This window comes from Nomascus leucogenys, chromosome 3 (assembly GCF_006542625.1).
Source record: "Nomascus leucogenys isolate Asia chromosome 3, Asia_NLE_v1, whole genome shotgun sequence".
NCBI lineage: Eukaryota > Metazoa > Chordata > Mammalia > Primates > Hylobatidae > Nomascus > Nomascus leucogenys.
Window position 1 is genome coordinate 97,763,971 of NC_044383.1, and position 20,466 is coordinate 97,784,436.

Consider the following 20,466-nt stretch of genomic DNA (forward strand, 5'->3'; position numbering starts at 1 on the left):
TATAAAGAACATCAATTATGCATGTATAAGGCATAATAATAAAACAAATACAAATCTACCACTCTCCTCAGAGACATATACTGCTGTTTCTACTTTAAAATATTAGTATTAAAAAAAAATCAAACCACATGAAATGGAGAGCTAAGGGAAAAAACTTTTACTTCTAAATGCATACTCTTCAGAACTTAATTTTAACAATAAGCATGCATTAATTTAGTAAATAAAAAATTTTTAAATGGAAAACTCCTCCCACAAACCCAAATAAAACAAAACAACCAGTTTCATTAGAAAGGGATGAACATGTAAGGCCAGGCACGGTGGCTTACGCCTGTAATCCCAGCACTTTGGGAGGCTGAGGCAGGTGGATCACCTGAGGTCAGGAGTTCAAGACCAGTCTGGCAAATGTAGCGAAACCCCGTTCTCTACTAAAAATACAAAAATTAGCCAGGTGTGGTGACGCATGCCTGTAATTCCAGCTGAGGCAGGAGAACTGCTTGAATCTGGGAGGCGGAGGTTGCAGTGAGCTGAGATTGTGCCATTGCATTCTAGCCTGGGTGACAGAGTGAGACTATGTCTCAAACAAAAAAAAAACAAAAAACAAAAAAAAAAAGAAAAGGATGAACATATGAAAAGACATGAAGACTGAAAACAATTTTAGGTTAAAAGGGTCTTAGAGGTTGATTTTTGTTCACTAGATCAAATTTTCACAGTCAAAATTTGCATTTCTATTCCTTGATAACAAAATGCATTACTGTGCTTACGGGGTATTTTTTTAAAGCAAACTATATAAAGACATGGCTTGAAAGATTTAGTGAGTGTGACTAGGCAAGAGGGAGATGAGAAAGGGGGACAAAGATTACAACCCTTGTCTTCTGCACTGAGTATTGATGTGCAGAAGAAAGAGAGATTATCCTAGGGTAATGGAAACAGGGAGAAAATACCACAAGCACAATTTCCTAGAGAAAGGAAGAGAACAGTATTGAGTTCTTCTTTGGTTTATTCCCTGTTTCAACCACCAGGCGGCAGTTTGGAATGTGCCGTGAGATGAGGAAAGCCGGTTATCGGGAGGAAGAAGCTGTCAGAGCAACCAGTGAGACCTCCTGAGTGATTTTAACTTCCGGAGGGCCCACAGTTCTGAAACAGGGTTACCTAGGACAATGTAGAAAAGTATACTTTTCAAATAAGAGAATAATCAAATGTAACACGTCTTTTTGCTATAGTCTATCAAATTTGATTTAATACATATTTTTAACAAAGTTTTTAAAAATTTGCTAATTTCAAGTGTGCATTTGATGGTATGTATTACTGAATTTATCACTTAATTTATCTAGGCTTCAGGGGCTAGTATAGACCTAGGTATAAAACAGAAAGTGAATGAATGCTGTTGAATGAGAAAAATGTGCAAATGAATAAATGAGGGAGAGACTATGTTCCGATCTAATTCTAAAAAAACATAATTCTCAGTTCAAATTTGAAGAACAAAGGAGGACAGTATTAAAATTTTTCCCTCAGTTTATGTTAATCTAATCTCTAGAACAGTTTACAACAGAATTGACTTGAGAAAAAAAACCACACTTAAAAATTGAATTATAACTTAAAGGTGGTTACTAATCCTCTGCTTTAAGAGCAAAGACATAAAATGACTGTATAAAACTAGCATTGTCCAACAGAAATATAATGAAAGTCACATGTAACTTAAAGTTTTCTAGTAGTCACATTTAAAAAATTAAAAATAGGTTAAATTAATTTAAAAACACTTTGATCTGATCCAATATATTTAAAATATTATCCTTTCAACATGTAATCAACATTAAAATTACTAATAAAATATTTTAAATTATTCTTTCCATGAAGTCTTTGAAATAAGTATGTATTTTACCCTTCTAGTATATCTCACTGTGCATGCTAAATTTTCTACAGAAATACTTGATCTGTAATTTCATAAAACTTAAGAGTAAAAAATAGTATTACATACCTATGTTGTTCCAAACATACTTTGAGTCAACTATGTTTTAAAATCTAAATTAAAATTAAATCAAGTTTAAAATTCAGTTCTTCAGTTGTATAAGCCAAATTTTAAGTTCTCAATATCCATGCTGCTAGCGGCTACCATATGACAGCACAGGTGTAAACAATGAAAATATACTCCAATTTCTATCTTACTGCCAGTCAGATATGTGCTTTGAGTTTGTTTTCTGCATACAAATAAATTCACAGTGACCCATTCACATATTCTTTCCAAGGCATACTGTGGCTGATGTATATTTTTGCAAAGTCCTAGTCTTTGGCAGACAGCCTGTGCTGTGAAGATAGCTAGGTTAAGTAGAGAGTACACGAATGAATGAATTTATCCTCTTTTGTAGCAAGCTCTAATCCACTGAGCCAATCAAACAGAAAATACAAGTAAATATCACATTTCAGATGTGATATAACATCTTAATATAATAATCCCCAAAATACAGACTTACTTCTTTTTTTGTTTTTCCCCAAAGAGACAGAGTCTTGCTCTGTCTGTAGCCCAGGTTGGAGTGTAGTGGCGCAATCACAGCTCATTGCAGCCTCGAACACCCAGGATCAAGTGATCCTCCCACCTCAGCCTCCCAAGTAGCTGAGACTATAGGTGCATGCCACCATGCTCATCTAATTTTATATTTTTATTTTTTGGTAGAGACAGGGTCTTCCTATGTAGCCCAGGATAGTCTTAAACTCCTCGACTCAAGGGATCGTCCCACCTCCACCTCCCAAAAATCTTTTCTTATTTTAATGTCCATAAGCTGAATTTCAATTATGAGATTTGTGAAAGATATGAAATCACAAAGCAGTCTGAGCAACTTAAATGCTTTAAGTTTATGTATTGTACATAAACATGTAAATATACAAAATAGTAAAATGAGAACAAGATGAAGATTAACAGAATAGAATTCAATATATTCCTCCCTCGTTAAAAAAATTCCATGCTTGTTTTATAGAATAAAACAGGAGTTAAATTGAACCAATGTATGTGTCCTTACTGTTGCAGTTTTACCTCATGTAAAGCTTTTGCCTCCTGTAAGTTTTGTATGCTGACTTTGAAACCGTAAGTATTGTTTAAAGATGGTCCATCAATCTGAGAAGTTTCTTTCTGTGGGGTATTTACTGCTGCAAATTGATTCTATAAAAAAAAAACACACACACACACACACACAGCCAGAAACAGATATGTGAGCAATCATTTTTCTTTTGATTACTTATTCTCAGATACTATGCTTTATGTGTTTAGTAATAAATGGTAAACTAATATCATCTCTAAGTTCAAGAACAAACTGTATTTTATTAATGTCATTTTCATGCTAACAAAGATATCAGAACTGGATACATGTAGAAATATAAGCAAACCATATGTTATCTCTCAGTTCAGAAGCCCCCAATACTGAAAATAATAGTTTTGTAGGGAGTTGACATTTATACCACATGGACATTTATCTTGACCTTTCTTGGAAGTAAGACAAGCAAGCAATCAATATATTTCCAACTACTTTGGCTAAAGTTTGTAAAAGATTTGAAACAGTGATTTGTATTTTACCCTAATATAACATGTGTCTGAAAGATGAATTAAATAAAACAATGTAAATAATCTTCAAAGATTCAGAAAAAAATGGAATCTTTCCATTTCTTACAAAATTATTTTTTCCAATTTCTAAATCTATTAACTGTTTTCTCCAAAGTGTTATGTTCACAACACACTGATACAGTATTTTTAATATAGCTTGTAATTCAATAGTATTTTATAAATGAAAGTTTAAAAAGTTTTATAATCTCAGAAATACTAAAATATATTTTATGTAGTTAATGACATTTATAAGAAATGGCCAATATATAAGTGATTTCTAGCATATATTTCCAAGGATGCATGTCTAATGTATATTTCTTTCACATAACCATATAATTCTAAGTTTTGTCATATTTTTAGTATTTGAATAAAGACATTTGTGACTTTCCAGAGTTTCAGTAGTAAATAATGTTGCTTTCTTTTGCTACTTAGTAAAATAAATTTTAAAAAATCAATAAGGTTATATTTTAGAAAAAAGTAATAAACCAAGAAAAAGGATATATTTTTGGTGGGATCAAAAATCACTTACTTGAGCTCTGCTGTCATTGGATTGTTCTGATTTTGCCAGTAATCAGTTAATGTATTTGTATCCTCATAATCCACATTTTGGCTATCATATTCACTTTCTCTGTAATATTTGTATTTACATATAAGAATCTTTTAGATCCCAACAACAAAAAAAAACTAAAAAAAGGCAAATTTTTGTTGTCTCAAAGATATGCAAATAATGATGCAAAAATTTAAGTAACAAAAATTTTTTAATTGAGACAAAGTTAACAATTATCTAACTGAAATCTAGGAAAAAGACTGGATCTTCCACTGATCTTTAAAAATGTTTAGTATAGTTACCTTTGCTTGTGTTAACAGTACTCTTCTAAGAGTGTCAGTATTACTTCCTTTCTTATTACTCAACTTCTGTGTTTTTGGTTCTGTAGAAAGAAATTTAATATTTAACATGTATATCAAAATTACCTGCTTCTGGTTTTTAAAAAACCTTTTGTTGTTCTGAACACTTAAGTACCACTTGTGGGTGCTGTCCTATGAATTCCCCCCAGAATTTCATAATTTAAAAATGAAATTCGAACCTCTGATACCAACCAAAATAACATTTTGACATTCTGTATTTTAAATATGTTTATGTTTTAATTACTGAGTTTTATACCTCAGTCATTAACCTAGAGAACTGTTTAATTCATTTATTCACTTATTTATCAAGTATCTATGATGAGGAAGAAAAGACATAATCTCTGCCCTCATGGGGTCTAGAGAGAGAATCAGACATTCATCAAACATACTAGAAAAATAAAATTATAACTGCATTAATACAACAAAGGGGAATATAATTGGGAATTTTTATGTAGTCAAGGAGATTAGGGAAGGGTTCCTGGAGGTAAAATCTGAAGAGAGTAGTAACTAACCAAGAACAGAGTGGGGATTTTTCCCTGATTACTGTGCAAAAGAATTGGAAGGTACTAAGAGTAGATAAAATGGCTGGTGCAGGAGCCCAGGCAAGAGATGATGACAGTTTGGCCTAAGGTTGTGGTGGAAGAAGTACAATAAAGTAGATAGATCTGGGTTACTTAGGAGATAAACAAGTGATAAGGCTTGGTTAGGGACTAGAAACTACAAGGTGGGTAGTGAGGGAATGAGGTGAGTGTTAAAAATAAATTCTATGTTTCTGACTTGTGTAACTGAGAGATGATGGCACTATTCATTGAAATAAGGAAAACTGAAAGAAGGCCAGATGGGTTTTTATGTGGAGGCATGTATATGTAAGTGTGTTGGGGAAGTGGTGGTGAATGTATGAGGTGAGATTGTGAATTGGTTTTTAAAATACTAATCTTGAGATGCCATTTAGCATTCAAGTGGAAATGTCAGACAGGTAGTTGGATATAGTGTTCTGGAGCTTAAAAGAGAGATCTGAACTGGAAATATAAATTTGCGAGTTATCTGTAGTAATCCTGTGGACAGGAATTAGATCATTTAGAGAAAGATATAAAGAAGGCTTAAGATCAAGCCTTAATAAACTCCAACATTTAGATAACAACTGAGAATAATGAGAAAATCAAGTGGGAAAAAAACAGAGAAATAGGAGGAAAGCCAAGTGGAGAAGCTCCAAGAAGGAAGGTAGGGTCAACAAGAAAATGGCTGCTTAGAGGACATATGATAAGACTCAGGAACATCTATTGGTTTTAGCTGTAAGTTTACTGGGAATCTTTACAAGAGCTATAATGTAGAATGACAGGGGCAGAATTCAGTTTAGAGTGGGCTGAGAAATGAGTAGGAGGTAAATAACTGGAGTTGTCAAATTAGATAAATCTTTAAAGAAATTTGGCTTTGAAGGGGAGGAGAAAGAGTAGAAGCTGGCTGGAGACGTGAGGTCAAGGCAGGTTTTTTGTTTCTGTTTTAAAATGTGGGAGACCTGGATATGTATAAAAGCCAACAGGAAAGTCAACTTGAGAAGATAAGCCTTTTGAGAGGGCTCCTGCATTTCACCCACAAGACAGGATGGAAGCAAATGTAAGTAGATTTCACAGCAGAAAGACAGAGTTGCCATGTGACGACTTTCTAAGACATGACAAAAAATATTTGCTGAGCTATACCTTCATTTAAAAAGCTCTGATTTTCATTACAGTCTAATGTTATCTTCATTTCTATTTCTCAAGAACAATTATGGAGACTTCCTGTTATTTGTACACTTACCTGTTGATAATGGGCTAAGGCCAGTTGCTTCAGGAAGCCTTTCCACAAGTTTTCTCTGTATGATTGGTGTACTATGAAGGCAAAGTGATTCACATTTCCCAGTTCTTGCCCTAGTATTAATTGGAGATATCACTAGAGGCTCTTGAGTCTCACTGCAGGGGCTTTTTTGTATACCATCTTTTATTGGCTTTAAGAAGTTCTCAACAGCCAATGAAGGCAGCTCCTCTACTGGTGATGAGGGTCTATCATCTCCATTTAACGCTTTGGAATCTGGGGATATTGGTTGTTGCCAAGGGGGAATTACTGGAGAATCAGGGGAGCTATAATTAATGTAATAGTTATCATCATCATCTTCATCTTTTTCGGGATCACTTGCAGAGGCAACTGGTGGCAGCATCTGACTTTCACTTGCAGTTTGACTACATCCCGTGGTTGGTGCTTGTAAAGCAATCTGAGAATTATCAACATCCTCCTTGGTATGTGCTGTAGTGGGGAGTATACGTGGACTTACATCCATTTTTGGAGGCACTACAGGTTTGTCATCTGGGTTAACTGAAGAGCTAAAGTTCTCAGCAGATTTTACAACTCCAGTTGGCTTGGGTTTAGGCAGTTTCTTGGAACGTTCGTATTCTTCTTTGGCTTGAAGCCACACTTGAACCAGTTGTCGACTTGGGGCACATTTGCAAGGCATAATCACAATTTTTTTATCTTCAACCATCTTAGGGCTATTACTTGACCCTTTATTGACAACTCCTTGGCCACTGCGAAGGGGTGACCCTGGCCTTGGATTCTGAGTCATTGCTGAGAATGCTGTTTTCCAAAGACAAAGTCCTTCCAAGGAAAAGTCTCCCTCAAACTCAGCCAGATCATTTGCAAGTCGAGTTTCTACCATGAGGAGCCGTCCACCAATCTCCCTATAACAACATATTTTAGAACAACTGTTTTGTTTCGAAGAGCAATTACCAAAATATTTAACTCCATATCCTAGATAAAGTCCCTTTTGGAGTCTCAAAAATGTCCATGTCTATCTTCCCTGCCCCCTCTATATTATGCAGATACACTCTATCTTTAGTCTCAATATGCTTTTCCTCACAGGTATATGACTACTACTTAATTTCCTTTGGAAGGTACCATTAATCTTAGGGAAAGAAGGTATTTTTTGTTTTATTTTAATGCCCCACGAAGCCTTCTGTCCTTCAAGGAGATGACACAAACTTATCAGATTCCTTTCCTCTCCTAATCTTAACATAATTTTCCCTTATTACCACATATGAATAAAAACAATGAATTTATCATTCAAATACTATGTCCCTGGATATTATTCATAGCTTCTTCCTATATTCTCCAGTATCTGTAGTTTAGCAAAGCCAGTCAATTCAAACGAATCTTTGTACTCTCAAATTCCCTTAAACATTTTAAAAAACATACCAGCTGAGGTAAATTACTCTAATTCTTTCTTCCCATTCCATGGCAGGGATTAACACTGACCTAACTTAGGAGCTGGCAGAGCCCACAGGATGCATGGCTTAAACGTTACCAATGTATGAATATGTGGGAAATCACTAATGAAAAGAGTCTGGTTTCATTTCCAATAGTTATCAATATTAAGTGAAACCACTGTCTTTCTCTAATCCCTTGATACTATTTCTGCTTACTACAGCAACACAAAATAATTCTACTTCTTCATGTTAACTTTATTATGGATATAAAGTTAATTCATAGTTTTTTCAATCACTTCTCTTAGGGCATGATTCCCCAAATGTCCCCATCATTCTCTACATAAAATCCACTAACTGGATTCATGTTTTCGGATTTGAAGCTGAAAGAAGAGCATTAAGGCTACTCTGTCTCCTTTATATGAAAAGACTTTAGCCCCTACTAGTTAACTCCATAACCAGCATCCAGCACTGTCCCTGAATCCACTCTTGGCAATGTGAAAAAACAGAAACAGAATTAATGCTGTTGAAGGAAATGAATACACATACCAAGTGACCATACCCAACTCTAATACTAAGGATAGAGGAGTCATAATGAGGTCAAGAATAAAAAATGGTGAGGTGTTAGGAGGCTGAGGCAGGAGAATGGCGTGAACCCGGGAGGCGGAGCTTGCAGTGAGCTGAAATCACGCCACTGCACTCCAACCTGGGCGACAGAGCCAAACTCCGTCTCAAAAAAAAAAAAAAAAAAAAAAAATGGTGAGGTGTGGTGAATTCAGTTTTCTTACATATTGTCAGCAGCATGGTAATTGCTATAACCCACTGGGAAAAAAAAATCTCCTAATATGTATCAAGAGCCTTAAATTTTTCAGTAATCCTACTTCTAGGGCTATAAGGAAAAACTCCAAAATACAAGAAATGCTTTAAGAAGAAAATGCTAATATCTTCTTAACATACATAATAATATACATAATATCTATAGTGGCAAAATTGGAAACAACGTTTCTGCCCAATAATATATACATGATGCAACATATGCAGCGATATATTCAAGAAACATTATTTGGAAAATGTTTACAATATAATGTTAAGTGAAAAATTTGGATATAATACTGTGACTATAGTAAGATCACACTTCACAAAACAAACTAAAAACCATACTTTTTAAAAAAGAAAACAATACACATCAAAATATTATGGTGGCTGTTACTACATGGAAAAATGGTATAATTTTTATTTCTTCTTCTTTCATACTTCCTAAATTTTCTATATTGAATATACACTTTTTTTTTTTTTTTTTTTTTTTTTTTGAGACAGAGTTTTGCTCTGTCACCAGGCTGGAGTGCAGTGGCGCGATCTCAGTTCACTGCAACCTCTGACTCCCTGGTTCAAGTGATTCTCCTGCCTCAGCCTCCCGAGTAGGATTACAGACACATGCCACTATGCCCAGCTAATTTTTGTATTTTTAGTAGAGATGGGGTTTCACCACGTTGGCCAGGATGGTCTCGATCTCCTGACCTCGTGATCTGCCCGCCTTGGCCTCCCAAAGTGCTGGGATTACAGGCGTGAGCCACCGTGCTTGGCCTACAGTTTCATATTTTAAAAATATTTTTCAAAAATGATTATTTTTTATTTTAGCTGCAGGACAAGTGTCAAAGTTGGACAATAACAACAACACAAAGGTAATGACTAGCACATAAGTTTGGTAACTAAAAGTAAATATACCATAATCACTACTGATAACACCAAAGTCCCCAAAATAATGGAAACTAATGTCTAAAGAACAGATTTCATATGCTCCAGCAGTGAAATAAAAAGAGTTTCATGTGGGTAACAAAACTGTGTGTTGAAAAGGGGCTGGGAAGTGGACATTTTTACCCTTCACTTCAAGTCATTACAGGAGAGAACTTTTATTCTACATTTCTGAGAACCTTTTCTCACCCCTTTATTAAAAAAATAAATTTTATTGTGTATATTTAAGGTATAAAATATGATATTAGTATATAGTAAAACGGTTCTTACAGTGAAACAAATTAACATATCCATCATTTCACATTCTCAACCCTTTCTTAAATGGATTCCTATAGGAATTATTGTGAATCTGCTGGGTAAAAGCATGGCATTCACTGTCGTGTTTTTTTAATTTAAATTTTTTTAAAAAGATATTTTAACAGCTTTAGGTTGACAGCAAAATTGAAAGGAAGGTACAGAGGTTTCCCATATACTCCTTGTGCCCCCACACATACATGGCCTCCCTCCTTATCACCATCCCCTACCAGAGTGGTACATGTGTTACAATCAATGAACATATGTTGACACATCATAATTGCCCAAAGTCCACAGATTACATTTGGGTTCGTTCTTGGTGTGGTACTTTCTATGGCTTTGAACAAATGTGTAATATTCATATTGTATCTTTCTTTTTTTTTTTCCACTGGAGTCAGGAACATGGTACTGCCACAGGTCAGTGCATACATGCAGTGTGGCCTCTGCTGCTTTTCATATCTCTTTCCAAGATTTAGACTAAGGCAGGGCCTGCCTTAGCAGTTCCAGCCATCCTCTTCTGCTTCTGAATGGATGGCTGAAATGAACTGTCTGCTTTGCAACTGGTTAAGTATATGAGATCATGGACACAAGGGCAGGAACAAGAACCATCACTTAAACTTTCTGGATTAAGCCACATTACCCAATTTAGCTTTTATCAGTTATGTCCTAACTTGGTGATGAAAGTGGTATACACCACAACTACTTAACTACTGATAAATAAACCAGTACTGTGATTTCTATTTTGCTATTTGCTGCGTGTGTGCGTGCGCTCACGTTTGTCTATCAATTCCCTGAAGAGATTTTTTTTTGAGATAAAGTCACATTCTATTGCCCAAGCTGGAATGTAGCGGCGTGAACATAGCTCACTGCAGCCTTGACATCCTGGGCTCAAGTGATTCTCCTTCCTTAGCCTCCTGAGTAGCTGGGACCACAGGTGCACGCCACCATGCCCAGCTATTTTTTTTTTTTTTTTGAGATGGAGTTTCACTCTTTGTTGCCCAGGCAACAAAGTGCAGTGGCGCAATCTCGGCTCACTACAACCTCCACTTCCTAGGTTCAAGTGATTCTCCTGTCTCAGCCTCCTGGGTAGCTGGGATTACAGGCACCTGCCACCATGTCCAGCTAATTTTTGTATTTTTGGTAGAGACAGGGTTTTAGTAGAGACAGGGTTTCACCATGTTGGCCAGGCTGGTCTTGAACTCCTGACCTCAGGTGATACGCCCCCTTGGCCTCCCAAAGTGCTGGGATTACAGGCGTGAGCCACTGTGCCCGGACTAATTTTTTGTAGAGACAGAGTCTCACTATTTCGCCTGGGCTGGTCGCAAACTCCTGGGCTCAAGCGATCCTCCCACCTTGGCCTCCTAAAGTGCTGGGATTACAGGTGCACACCACCATACCCAGCCACCTGAAAAAATTTTTAAAAGAAAGGAGAATGGAAACCAAAGTCCATTTGCTAGTAACTGCATAAACTATAATAACAATAACAATATAATGCAAGATATTGAAACCACATGAAAAGTGGTTTATAATAGAAACAACTTAAAATAATCTTCACTTAGAGATATATCTGAGGAATACTTAAAACACATATATGCTCACTTTCAAAACACTTGAAAATGAAGTTCTTTTAAAATGGTATAAAAGTTTAACATTTAAAAATTAAATACCATTTAAACAATGATCACTGTAATCCTTTTAAAGTATCATAACATCTTTACAGTGAGCACCTCTAATCTTTAATGAAGACATACTGTTAAATAATGGTAGATCCAAGTCAACTTAAATAAATTTCTCTAGGTGTAACCATCCAGTTAGTTTTTGAATTTTCTTAGTAAGTCTGTAATTAGAAATACTTTCCACAATGATATACTTACAAATACAGTATCACAGAAAACTAGTAGTCAGGTAACCAAACATTGCATACATTATATTCTTTTTTTTTTCAATCCCCATAGCATAGTTTTATATATCATAATAATTCAGAGTGACCCAAGGGAAAAAATAACTGATTACCTGGGCTTTTCTGGTACATCAGAAGGATTACTGCAAAATGGTTCCTGGTAAATAGTCTCTGAAAGGTCATGATCCAACAAAGTTGCCATAATTTCTTCCCTGCTTGGGGGGGACATAAGTGGTTTCAGAATGTTAGCAGTTCGAGGGGTGAAGCTGCCATTTTTAGATTGTGAAGGAGAACTAGTAGATCTTGGTGAACTATCAGGAGTTGGTGTCAACATATCATTGTTTCTTGAAACATACAGTTCTAAATCTTCACAGGCCATGTCCACAAGTTCACCATCAGGGGAGGAGAGTATTGCAGTAAAAGAGGTATTGGCTGAGTCAAGAGACTGTCCCATTTCTTTTCTGGTGTGACCTTGAATCCAGTCTGAATTGTTTGGCTGTGGGAGGCTAAGAAACACTTCTTTGCTTACTGAACTCCTATTCAATCTAGATTTTTCATTTAGACAGTCTTCTGCCTGCTGAACACAGAAAGAATCCATTATTGAGTTAGACCGAGTTGTTAGAGGATGAAAGCTATTTTTCCATTGGTTGTGGCGATGATTCTCATTGCTATCTATGGATGATTTCTCAAAAATTTCAGGACTTAAAGTACCAGATCTAATCCATGAGGCTGAGTCTGTGGTATGATGCTTGTCTTCATCACATTTCTGGTTGTCATGACTTAAAAACTCATTTTTTTCTATAGCTTGTCCTGGAAAAAGATCCTGAACAGCATCACTTAAGAACTTCTGAGGCAAATTCTGATCGGCTGGGACAAACTGACTTCCAGAATAAAAGCTACAAAATCCAGTCTGACCTATTGTGTTAATATCAAAATTATAATTATGTTCAGGAGATAAACTATCTTCAAGTGAATAACAACTTTCAAAACCTGGATCTGAAGAAAAGATGGGACTATCATCTGATACGGAGTTATCCAACTGGCTAGAGTTTTGTAAATTTAAAGAGTCTACTTTGAGAAGTTTGGGGATTTTTTCTTTTTGCTTTGTACTTCTGGGAGTTCGAGGTTTTCTTTGGGATGTTACCGATCGTGTCCGTTTATTTGCTTTGTTATGTTCAAGGGAACCAGAAATATTTTTATTTGGTTGATGTTTATTAGATAATGGGTCTTGTGTAACATTTGCATTTTGTGCTTTCTGCTGTCTTTTTTGTAACAATTCTTTTAGAACTGCCAGTCCAGACTGTCCTTCACCAAATGCTGAAGGTGTTGACACATTTTGATTTTTACACTGAGTAAGTGCTTTGGTTTGTGAAATTGCTTCTGATAATGACCTCTGTTTTACTCTTTCAGGTTTAAAATTTGACATATCTAAAATAAAGCCCCTTTGCTTTTGCTCCCATGCTATTTGTTTGATTGGACTTCTCAAGGAAGTTACAAAGCAATTATTAGGCATTTGGCTTTCCTCTGAAGCTGTATTTCCCGAAGAACAAGTTTCACTGTGCTTTGACTGTTCCGCTATGCACACAATCTGCTGCTGACTGTCTTTGCAATGCAAAAAATTAGGGGTATATGCTTGGTCCAGCTTTGATTCTAGGGAATTGCGATATTCACTTAACTTTCCGACTGATGACAAATAGTTTCTTTGTATATTATTTGCATTATCTTCTATCTTTGAGGACGTACCCGAAGATATCTGTGTATTCTGTGCTACCTGAGATAAATGGTTGGAAAGGTCAAATATATTTTTTTGAATTAACGTTGATTCCTTTAGAGTAAACATAGCACTTTGATTATGAGGCCTTTGAACATTAATTTTTGAGATTCCAGGTCCTATAGAATTACAAACAACTGATGGATGCAAATCATCTTGCGAACTGGGGAATGTCTGCAAATCTACAGACTTCTTGCTTTCTAAGAAAGAAAAGCAGCCAGATAACTTCTGTTGTGCATTAATTCCAGTGGGTAGGGGAGCAGAAAGGGGATGATCTACAGCAGAGCCCATTAGTGGCATATCTTTCTGTTTAAAAAGTAGTTGAGAGCCTCCAGAACTACTAGCAAATTCAGACACATTCTGGTGTTTCAGTACAAACTTAACTTCAGCACCAGACTGAGATTTTATTTTTTCATCCTTAAGTGTTATATGCTTTCTCGATGTACCTTTCTCATTTGTTTTTTGTTTTGCTCTTGGTTTCTTTTTTCCATCATCTACTAGTTTATTTGTCTGATTTCGTTTGTTCCTTTTCTTAGTAACTACAGAGGGATTAGCAAGCTTTGCTTTTGATTTCTTAACCTGTCCTCTTGCGCGACTGTTTTTTCCTATACGAGAATTAACGGTCTTCTTATATACATTAGGACCCTTAAAAAGCATTGCCTCTTTTTCTGCAGCAGCCATGATTTCTTCAGCTCTTGGATCTGTTGGAGACCAGCAGCGAGGTGGAGAAGAATTTATGGGACTTGTGCTTCTCTCAGAAAGAAAACCTAGTTTAGACATAACATCACTATAATTCAAGTCACAATCTTCGGTTTCAGCATTGTAAGATGGTGAGGGAGGAGAAAGAATAGCATGTGACCGTTTTTTCCTGAAAGACAAAGTTCTTCTAATATTTTCATTATTTGTCCTTTGTTGCTTACCAGTTTTTTTCTTAGCAGATTTATGTTTTGACTTTCTTCTGTGACTTTTCTTTGGTGTTAGTGGATAAATGGGATATTTGGTTGCAGGGGAGTCAGGAACTTTTGGCCAAAAGTCCTTCAAAGGTGCAAGCTTTTTATATAGTTCCATTTTTTCTTCTGTTAATATTACTTGTTTTTCTTTAGAGTCTATTTTAGCTAGTTTCACAAGCATATTTTTTCTCCCTCTAAATCTATTAATAATAATATACTTTATGATGACAGGGGGCAACTTTTTAGACATTTTTCTTCGTTTTCGAGATTTGAGAGTTCCATCTAAACTTTCACCAATTTCCATGGGATGAGGTAGACTAATTTTTGAGTTGTGTGTTACAAAACTTGACTCACTATCTTCAGTCTCATAATTTACCTTGCGTTTGGCTCTAAGTGTGTATTTATTTCCATATAGTCCAAAGGACTGCTCAGTTTCTAACGTTCCATCTCCAAAGTGACAGTCTATAAAACCATCTGTGGGTGTTTTATTTTCAAAAGCTCCACGAGTGGTTTTAGTTAAATCGCTAGCCAATGCATTATCCTTCTCAGGATTACTATTACAAGGATTATTTTGTATGAAATTATCTTTTGTGGATCCAGTCTCACTACTTTTGGTAGAAGTCTCCTGATGACCTGCAAGTTTCCTTTTATTCAATTTTAACCGGGATGGTTTATTGCCAGGTTGTAATTTATATGTGACAGGAGATAGTTTCTGTGGTCTAGTAAGACAGTTAGAAAGAACAACACTGGGAAAAAACATATAGTGTGCTGCTTGCTGGCTGAGGCTTGGCTTTTCTGTTTTATGTTCTTGAAATTCTTCATACCTAATTTTAAGTTTATTTAGTCCACTTTCATCAGCAGTGCTATTAAGAGAATGCACCATAGTTCTATTCTCCCCTGAGCATGACAGCAATTCACAATTTTCAGTAAATGATGAAGGGAATAAACTACTCAGAGCTGTGCTGTTTCCTTTTTCATTTCCTTCAGAGGATACTTTATTTTTTGAATGATTTAAGTCAGAAAAGTTGAAAGAATTTTTGCCCAATGTATTCTCGTTAGGGTGACGGTGCATATGTATAAAAGGGGAATCCTTTTCGATTTTTCTAATGTTTGTATATTTTCTACTTGGTACTTGTCTTGTAACAGATGGAATATCTTCTTCATAATCAAAAATACTACTTTCACAGGAAGATACTGGGAGGATCTCTTTCTTACTATTCTCTTTATGAGAATTTTCTGAATGAACGGTACTGCTTAAAGATCCAGGGTATTTCATAGAGTAAGTGCTTTCATTTGTAAAAGAAGTGACTGAATTATCTAGACCTTTTTCTATATTTTTGTTTGTCTGTGAAAGGTCTTCAATTAAATCTTCCTTGTTCAAAACATGGGAAGAAAGGGCACTTGTGTGTTTACACTGAAAGGTAATCTTAGCAGAAGATGAGGGTTCTAATGTAGCAGCATCTTTGTGAAAGATGGAGGGTTTAACTGATAGCTTGCTTGTTGCAATTACGGAAGAGTGGGTTCTAGAATTTTCGTTGTTCAATGGATTGTCTGAAATGAGGAGGGAAAAACAGTTTATTTCATTTTACTCTTTTAATTTTTAAGACATTTTCCCACACCAAGATATTAATGCTATCATTATGAAAAAATTACATAAAATTAAGTTTGGTTATCTTAACAAAAAGGTAATGCTCATCATTAATGACTCAATCTAAGTATAGTTAGTTACAATTACTAGTCATTATTTTAACACATATTCCACTGATCAGAAATAGATTATATTACTATTTAGTTCCTTTGGGGCATAAGGGAAAAATACTGTCACTTTAAAAATGTTCATAAAATAATATGCTTTACATTATCACTTCAAATAAACTGAACATATTTTTTAGTTTATTATTCTACTTGCACAACAAACAAAGTTTTCAAAGCTTGAAATCAGTGATCAACAAATGTTATATCCTTTTAGAAATGAGAAATAAATAATGTATCTAATTCTTTCAAAAGAAAAAAAATCCTGAAGGACAAAACATCACTATAGCCTCACTTAGCCAACTATATAGAAAGTAGGATTACAGTTTCAAAATCAATAGAAAGTATGATTAAAGCTTCAAAATCATATTTATTTATTTATTATTTTTTTTGGAGGGCAGAGTCTTGCTCTGTTGCCTAGGCTGGAATGCCATGGAGCAATCACAGCTCACTGCAGCCTCAAACTCTTGGGCTCAAGTAAGCCTCCCACCTCAGCCTCCTGAGTAGCTGGGACTACAGGCATGCATCACTATGCTGGGCTAATTTTTTTTAGTTTTTTAGAGACAGGGTCCCACTATGTTGCCTAGGCTGGTCTTGAATTCCTGAATTCAAGTGATCCTCTCACCTTGGACTCCCAGAATGCTGGGATTACAGGTGTGAGCCAGAGCACCTAGCCTCAAAATCAAATATATTTTTAGATCCTAAATAACCAATTTCTCACAGTAGACTTGTTTACTTACCACTATTTTCATCTGCAGTTCCATCTAACTGAGGTATAGAAAGATTGGCTAGAAGCAAACTGTTATCACTCCATTCCATTTCTTCTTCTGAAGATGAGTCATCATCTTCAGTTGAACTTCTGTGGGTATTTCTGCACAGTGATCTGGAGAACATTAAAATTCACTGGTGAGCATGATCATTAGAAAAGACCATCTCAGATGCAAATAATGTATCTAAGTTAACTCTATAACAATGTATCTAAGTTAACTATAATAATGTATCTAAGTTACTCTACAGTAAAACAATACAAAAAATCTGAAAATTGTAACTTCTAGAAAAGCATATTTACTTTGCTTTATTAACATGTCTTACTATAGCAACTTACAAAGAGTTATTATAATTAGACTTTATAATCCCTTTCATGTGAGCTAAAATACACCACAATTCCTGCATTCTGAATTGGAAGAAACAAGAATAAAAAGATGAGTGAAGGGGCATTGAGGTCAGGGCTGAAGAGAAAATACTGAAGAAGAGAGAGGGTAATAGGAAGCAGTAAAGGTGTTCAGTCAATGTGACAGTAACTACAAAGGGTTACTGAGAAATTCAGATGGACAGTGAAGTCCAGTCTCTAAGTTTCATCTCATATTGATATTAACTTGATGCTTTCCCTTTTAATTGAATGGGCAAACTTTTTTCCTATCCATACCCAATTTTTTCTTTCACTAATCTCAACAGTTTGAAATTATTATTATTTTATTATACTTATTATACTGGAACTGTTTTTCCATTAAGCTTTTCCAAATCACAATTTATCAAAAAATCACTCCCTTAAGAGCTGAAAGAGGTATCGGAGGTCTAGTCCAACTTTCTACCCAATGCAAAAACCCAATTTTTAACAAACCTGACACAATCTCTGTTTTTACATAATCTATATAAGGGGCTTGCTGTCTCACAGGGCAATCTTTCCATTGTTAATGGCTTTAATTATTAATAGTTGTCTTCTTGTAATACACAAACTCTTTCAACTTCCATACATGATTCCTATTTTGTTCTCTGTAGCTATACAGAGCAGGTTGATGTCATTTTCCACATGATAATCTTTAAAATACATAAAGTCATTTCTCATTCATCTTGTAATTCTAATTAGATCAAACATTCTCCAAAAGTTCTTCAAAAGTGACAATGCTCACAGATCCTTCTAGTTTTCTTCCTCTTCTTTCCCTTTCCTTTTTCAGTATTCTTAAAATATGGTACTCAGCACAGAATATAATATCCAATATAAAGAGTAGAATTAACTAAACCCTTTTCTAGACACCATGCTTCTACTATTCAATCTCTCTCTAATATATGTGTACAAAATGTTTAGGTTTGTTTTCCCAAGGTTAAACTGGCATGGTTTTCACCAAATTGGTTCAGCTACTGAACATACAAGCATAAATTTAATCATAGGATTGACTATGCCTATTACTACAGCAGTGACAATGTTAGAGGAAAGAATTTAACATCACATCTGGAGATTTCTATATCTGATTTATTAAGTAGAACAATAAAAACTTTCGTCATATACATGTAAACACTGAATTTATGGATTAACCTGTTTCATTTTTCAGTGATGGCTTTGGGTTGAAAATTTCAAATACAGACTAAAAAAGTTCTAATCCAGCCTATAGAAGTTTAAATGAGAGGCATACTCAGTCTTTCAGGCTCATAGGCCTAGATTTTTCTGTACACAGAGCATATAACTAAAGGGCAGACTCAAACCAATCAAGTTCACAGAGACTGATTTAGAAAACCACACCACCAACTTATTCATTTATTTTGAGAAACAAACCACAACACCAGTGTTTGCTTCTTAGTCTTTTATTTATTTGTTTTTAATCTTAGTTCCCTTAGTCTAATCAGAGCCCAAAGCCATACCCTGTCTTCAGGCTGACTCTATACATTGTTGTTCTGATACTCAACAGCTCAACTATCACAGGGCATTCTTTTTCTTAAGTTCTGAGAGAAGAAGGCACTTCAATTTTGCCCCATTTATCACTCACATATGTTAATACTGTGTATATAAATGGATAACTTCTAAAAGTTAGGTTAATCTTTTAAAATGTAGCAAAACTTTATTTTGCTTGGAATATGGAGTATATGCCATATGAAAAACAGATCACTAAAAGGGTATTTTAAAACAACAATTTAGTTCATAAGGTATTTTATATCATGAACAATAGTAATAAATAATTTCTGATTGAAGGACAATAATGATAAAAGTTAATAAAACAACTGAAATAACTAAAAAATTACCTCTTTCTGGCACAATGTTCTTCAATATTGCTGTCCCATCTCTGGGACATCACCAAACTAAGCTCCATTTCCTCTTTTTCAATCTGTGGTTCATTTTCTTCATCATCACTATTTTGGTGATATTTATTATTTCCAAAGGAGCGACATGGTGATGGCATCCTATTTCTTTCCCCCTGATATCCATCACTTTCCAAACCAGCAAGAAGATGTACCAGAGCCTCATCAGGACTACTGTCCACTATAAAACAAGTACAATAATCACCAACAAATAACTTAAGTTTTCTTTTTTTTTTTTTTTGACACGGAGTCTTGCTCTCTCGCCCAGGCTGGAGTTGGAGTGCAGTGGTGTGATCTAGGCTCACTGCAAGCTCCGCCTCCTGGGTTTACGCCATTCTCCTGCCTCAGCCTCCCGAGTGGCTGGGACTACAGGTGCCCGCCACCACGCCTGGCTAATTTTTTGTATTTTTAGCAGAGATGGGGTTTCACCGTGTTAGCCAGGATGGTCTTGATCTCCTGACCTCGTGATCTGCCTGCCTCGGCCTCCCAAAGTGCTGGGATTACAGATGTCAGCCACCGCGTCCGGCCTGTTTTCTTAATAATCCAACAATTCAGATCACTTAGAATAAAATAACAACATCCTAGATACTGGCACAGGCTGAAAGAATACAGTTGGTACAAAGGCTCAGGTGTTGAGGTAGCTCTCCTATCAAAGTTGATCCTTGGACCACCTGCATTAGAGTAATTTAGGGACATTATTAAAATAACATTGTTGTGTGGTCCAGCCAGGGCTGCCTGGGACTGCACAGGGTCTTGGCCGTGGGTACAGCTCAGCACTGTCAGCCCCTAGTTGGGAGGCCTTGCCAGGGAAGGCTGGCAGTGGCTGCAGGAAGTCTGAGATGCCACTCAAGGGGAGGCCACTGAAGGACTGGTTGAGCGCAGCCCTGGCCAGCGAGATGAGGAGGCTGGGACCACGGCCCTAGCCACCTGTGTTTCCTCCAGTGAATTTGTGATACTCACCAAGAAAGAACCACTTATGGTGTTTTAGTAATGTACTGAACTTTGCAAAATATTAATTCAAAATAAATGCATTTTCCTTCTTAAGTAATACGTTTTTCTGTGAATCAAAGTACAGTTAAAGAAACTATTTTCTTTCACAAATTTTTTTAAGCTGTATAGAAAAAAGGCAAAGCTACTTGATTTAGTGCAAGGTTTCATTTTCATATTCAGTAGAGTGTTTACTGAACATGCAACATTTACCTCTTCAAGTCAATAAAAAAAATACCTCTTCACAACACACATTTTCT

The 20,466-nt window shown here is 35.7% G+C and overlaps 1 protein-coding gene across 6 annotated transcripts in view; it reads right to left on the reverse strand.

Moving 5' to 3' along the window:
• REV3L (REV3 like, DNA directed polymerase zeta catalytic subunit) overlaps window positions 1–20,466 on the reverse strand; it is a 194,940-nt gene that overhangs the window by 60,753 nt on the left and 113,721 nt on the right. For all 6 annotated transcript variants that reach the window (XM_030809566.1, XM_030809568.1, XM_030809567.1 and 3 more), the window contains 6 exons: window positions 19,163–19,400; window positions 16,888–17,030; window positions 11,788–15,946; window positions 6,293–7,206; window positions 4,439–4,518; window positions 3,026–3,151 (listed from right to left, as the gene is read on the reverse strand). In XM_030809566.1, coding sequence (XP_030665426.1) covers window positions 3,026–3,151; window positions 4,439–4,518; window positions 6,293–7,206; window positions 11,788–15,946; window positions 16,888–17,030; window positions 19,163–19,400 — 5,660 coding nt within the window. The remainder of the gene's footprint in view (window positions 1–3,025; window positions 3,152–4,438; window positions 4,519–6,292; window positions 7,207–11,787; window positions 15,947–16,887; window positions 17,031–19,162; window positions 19,401–20,466) is intronic.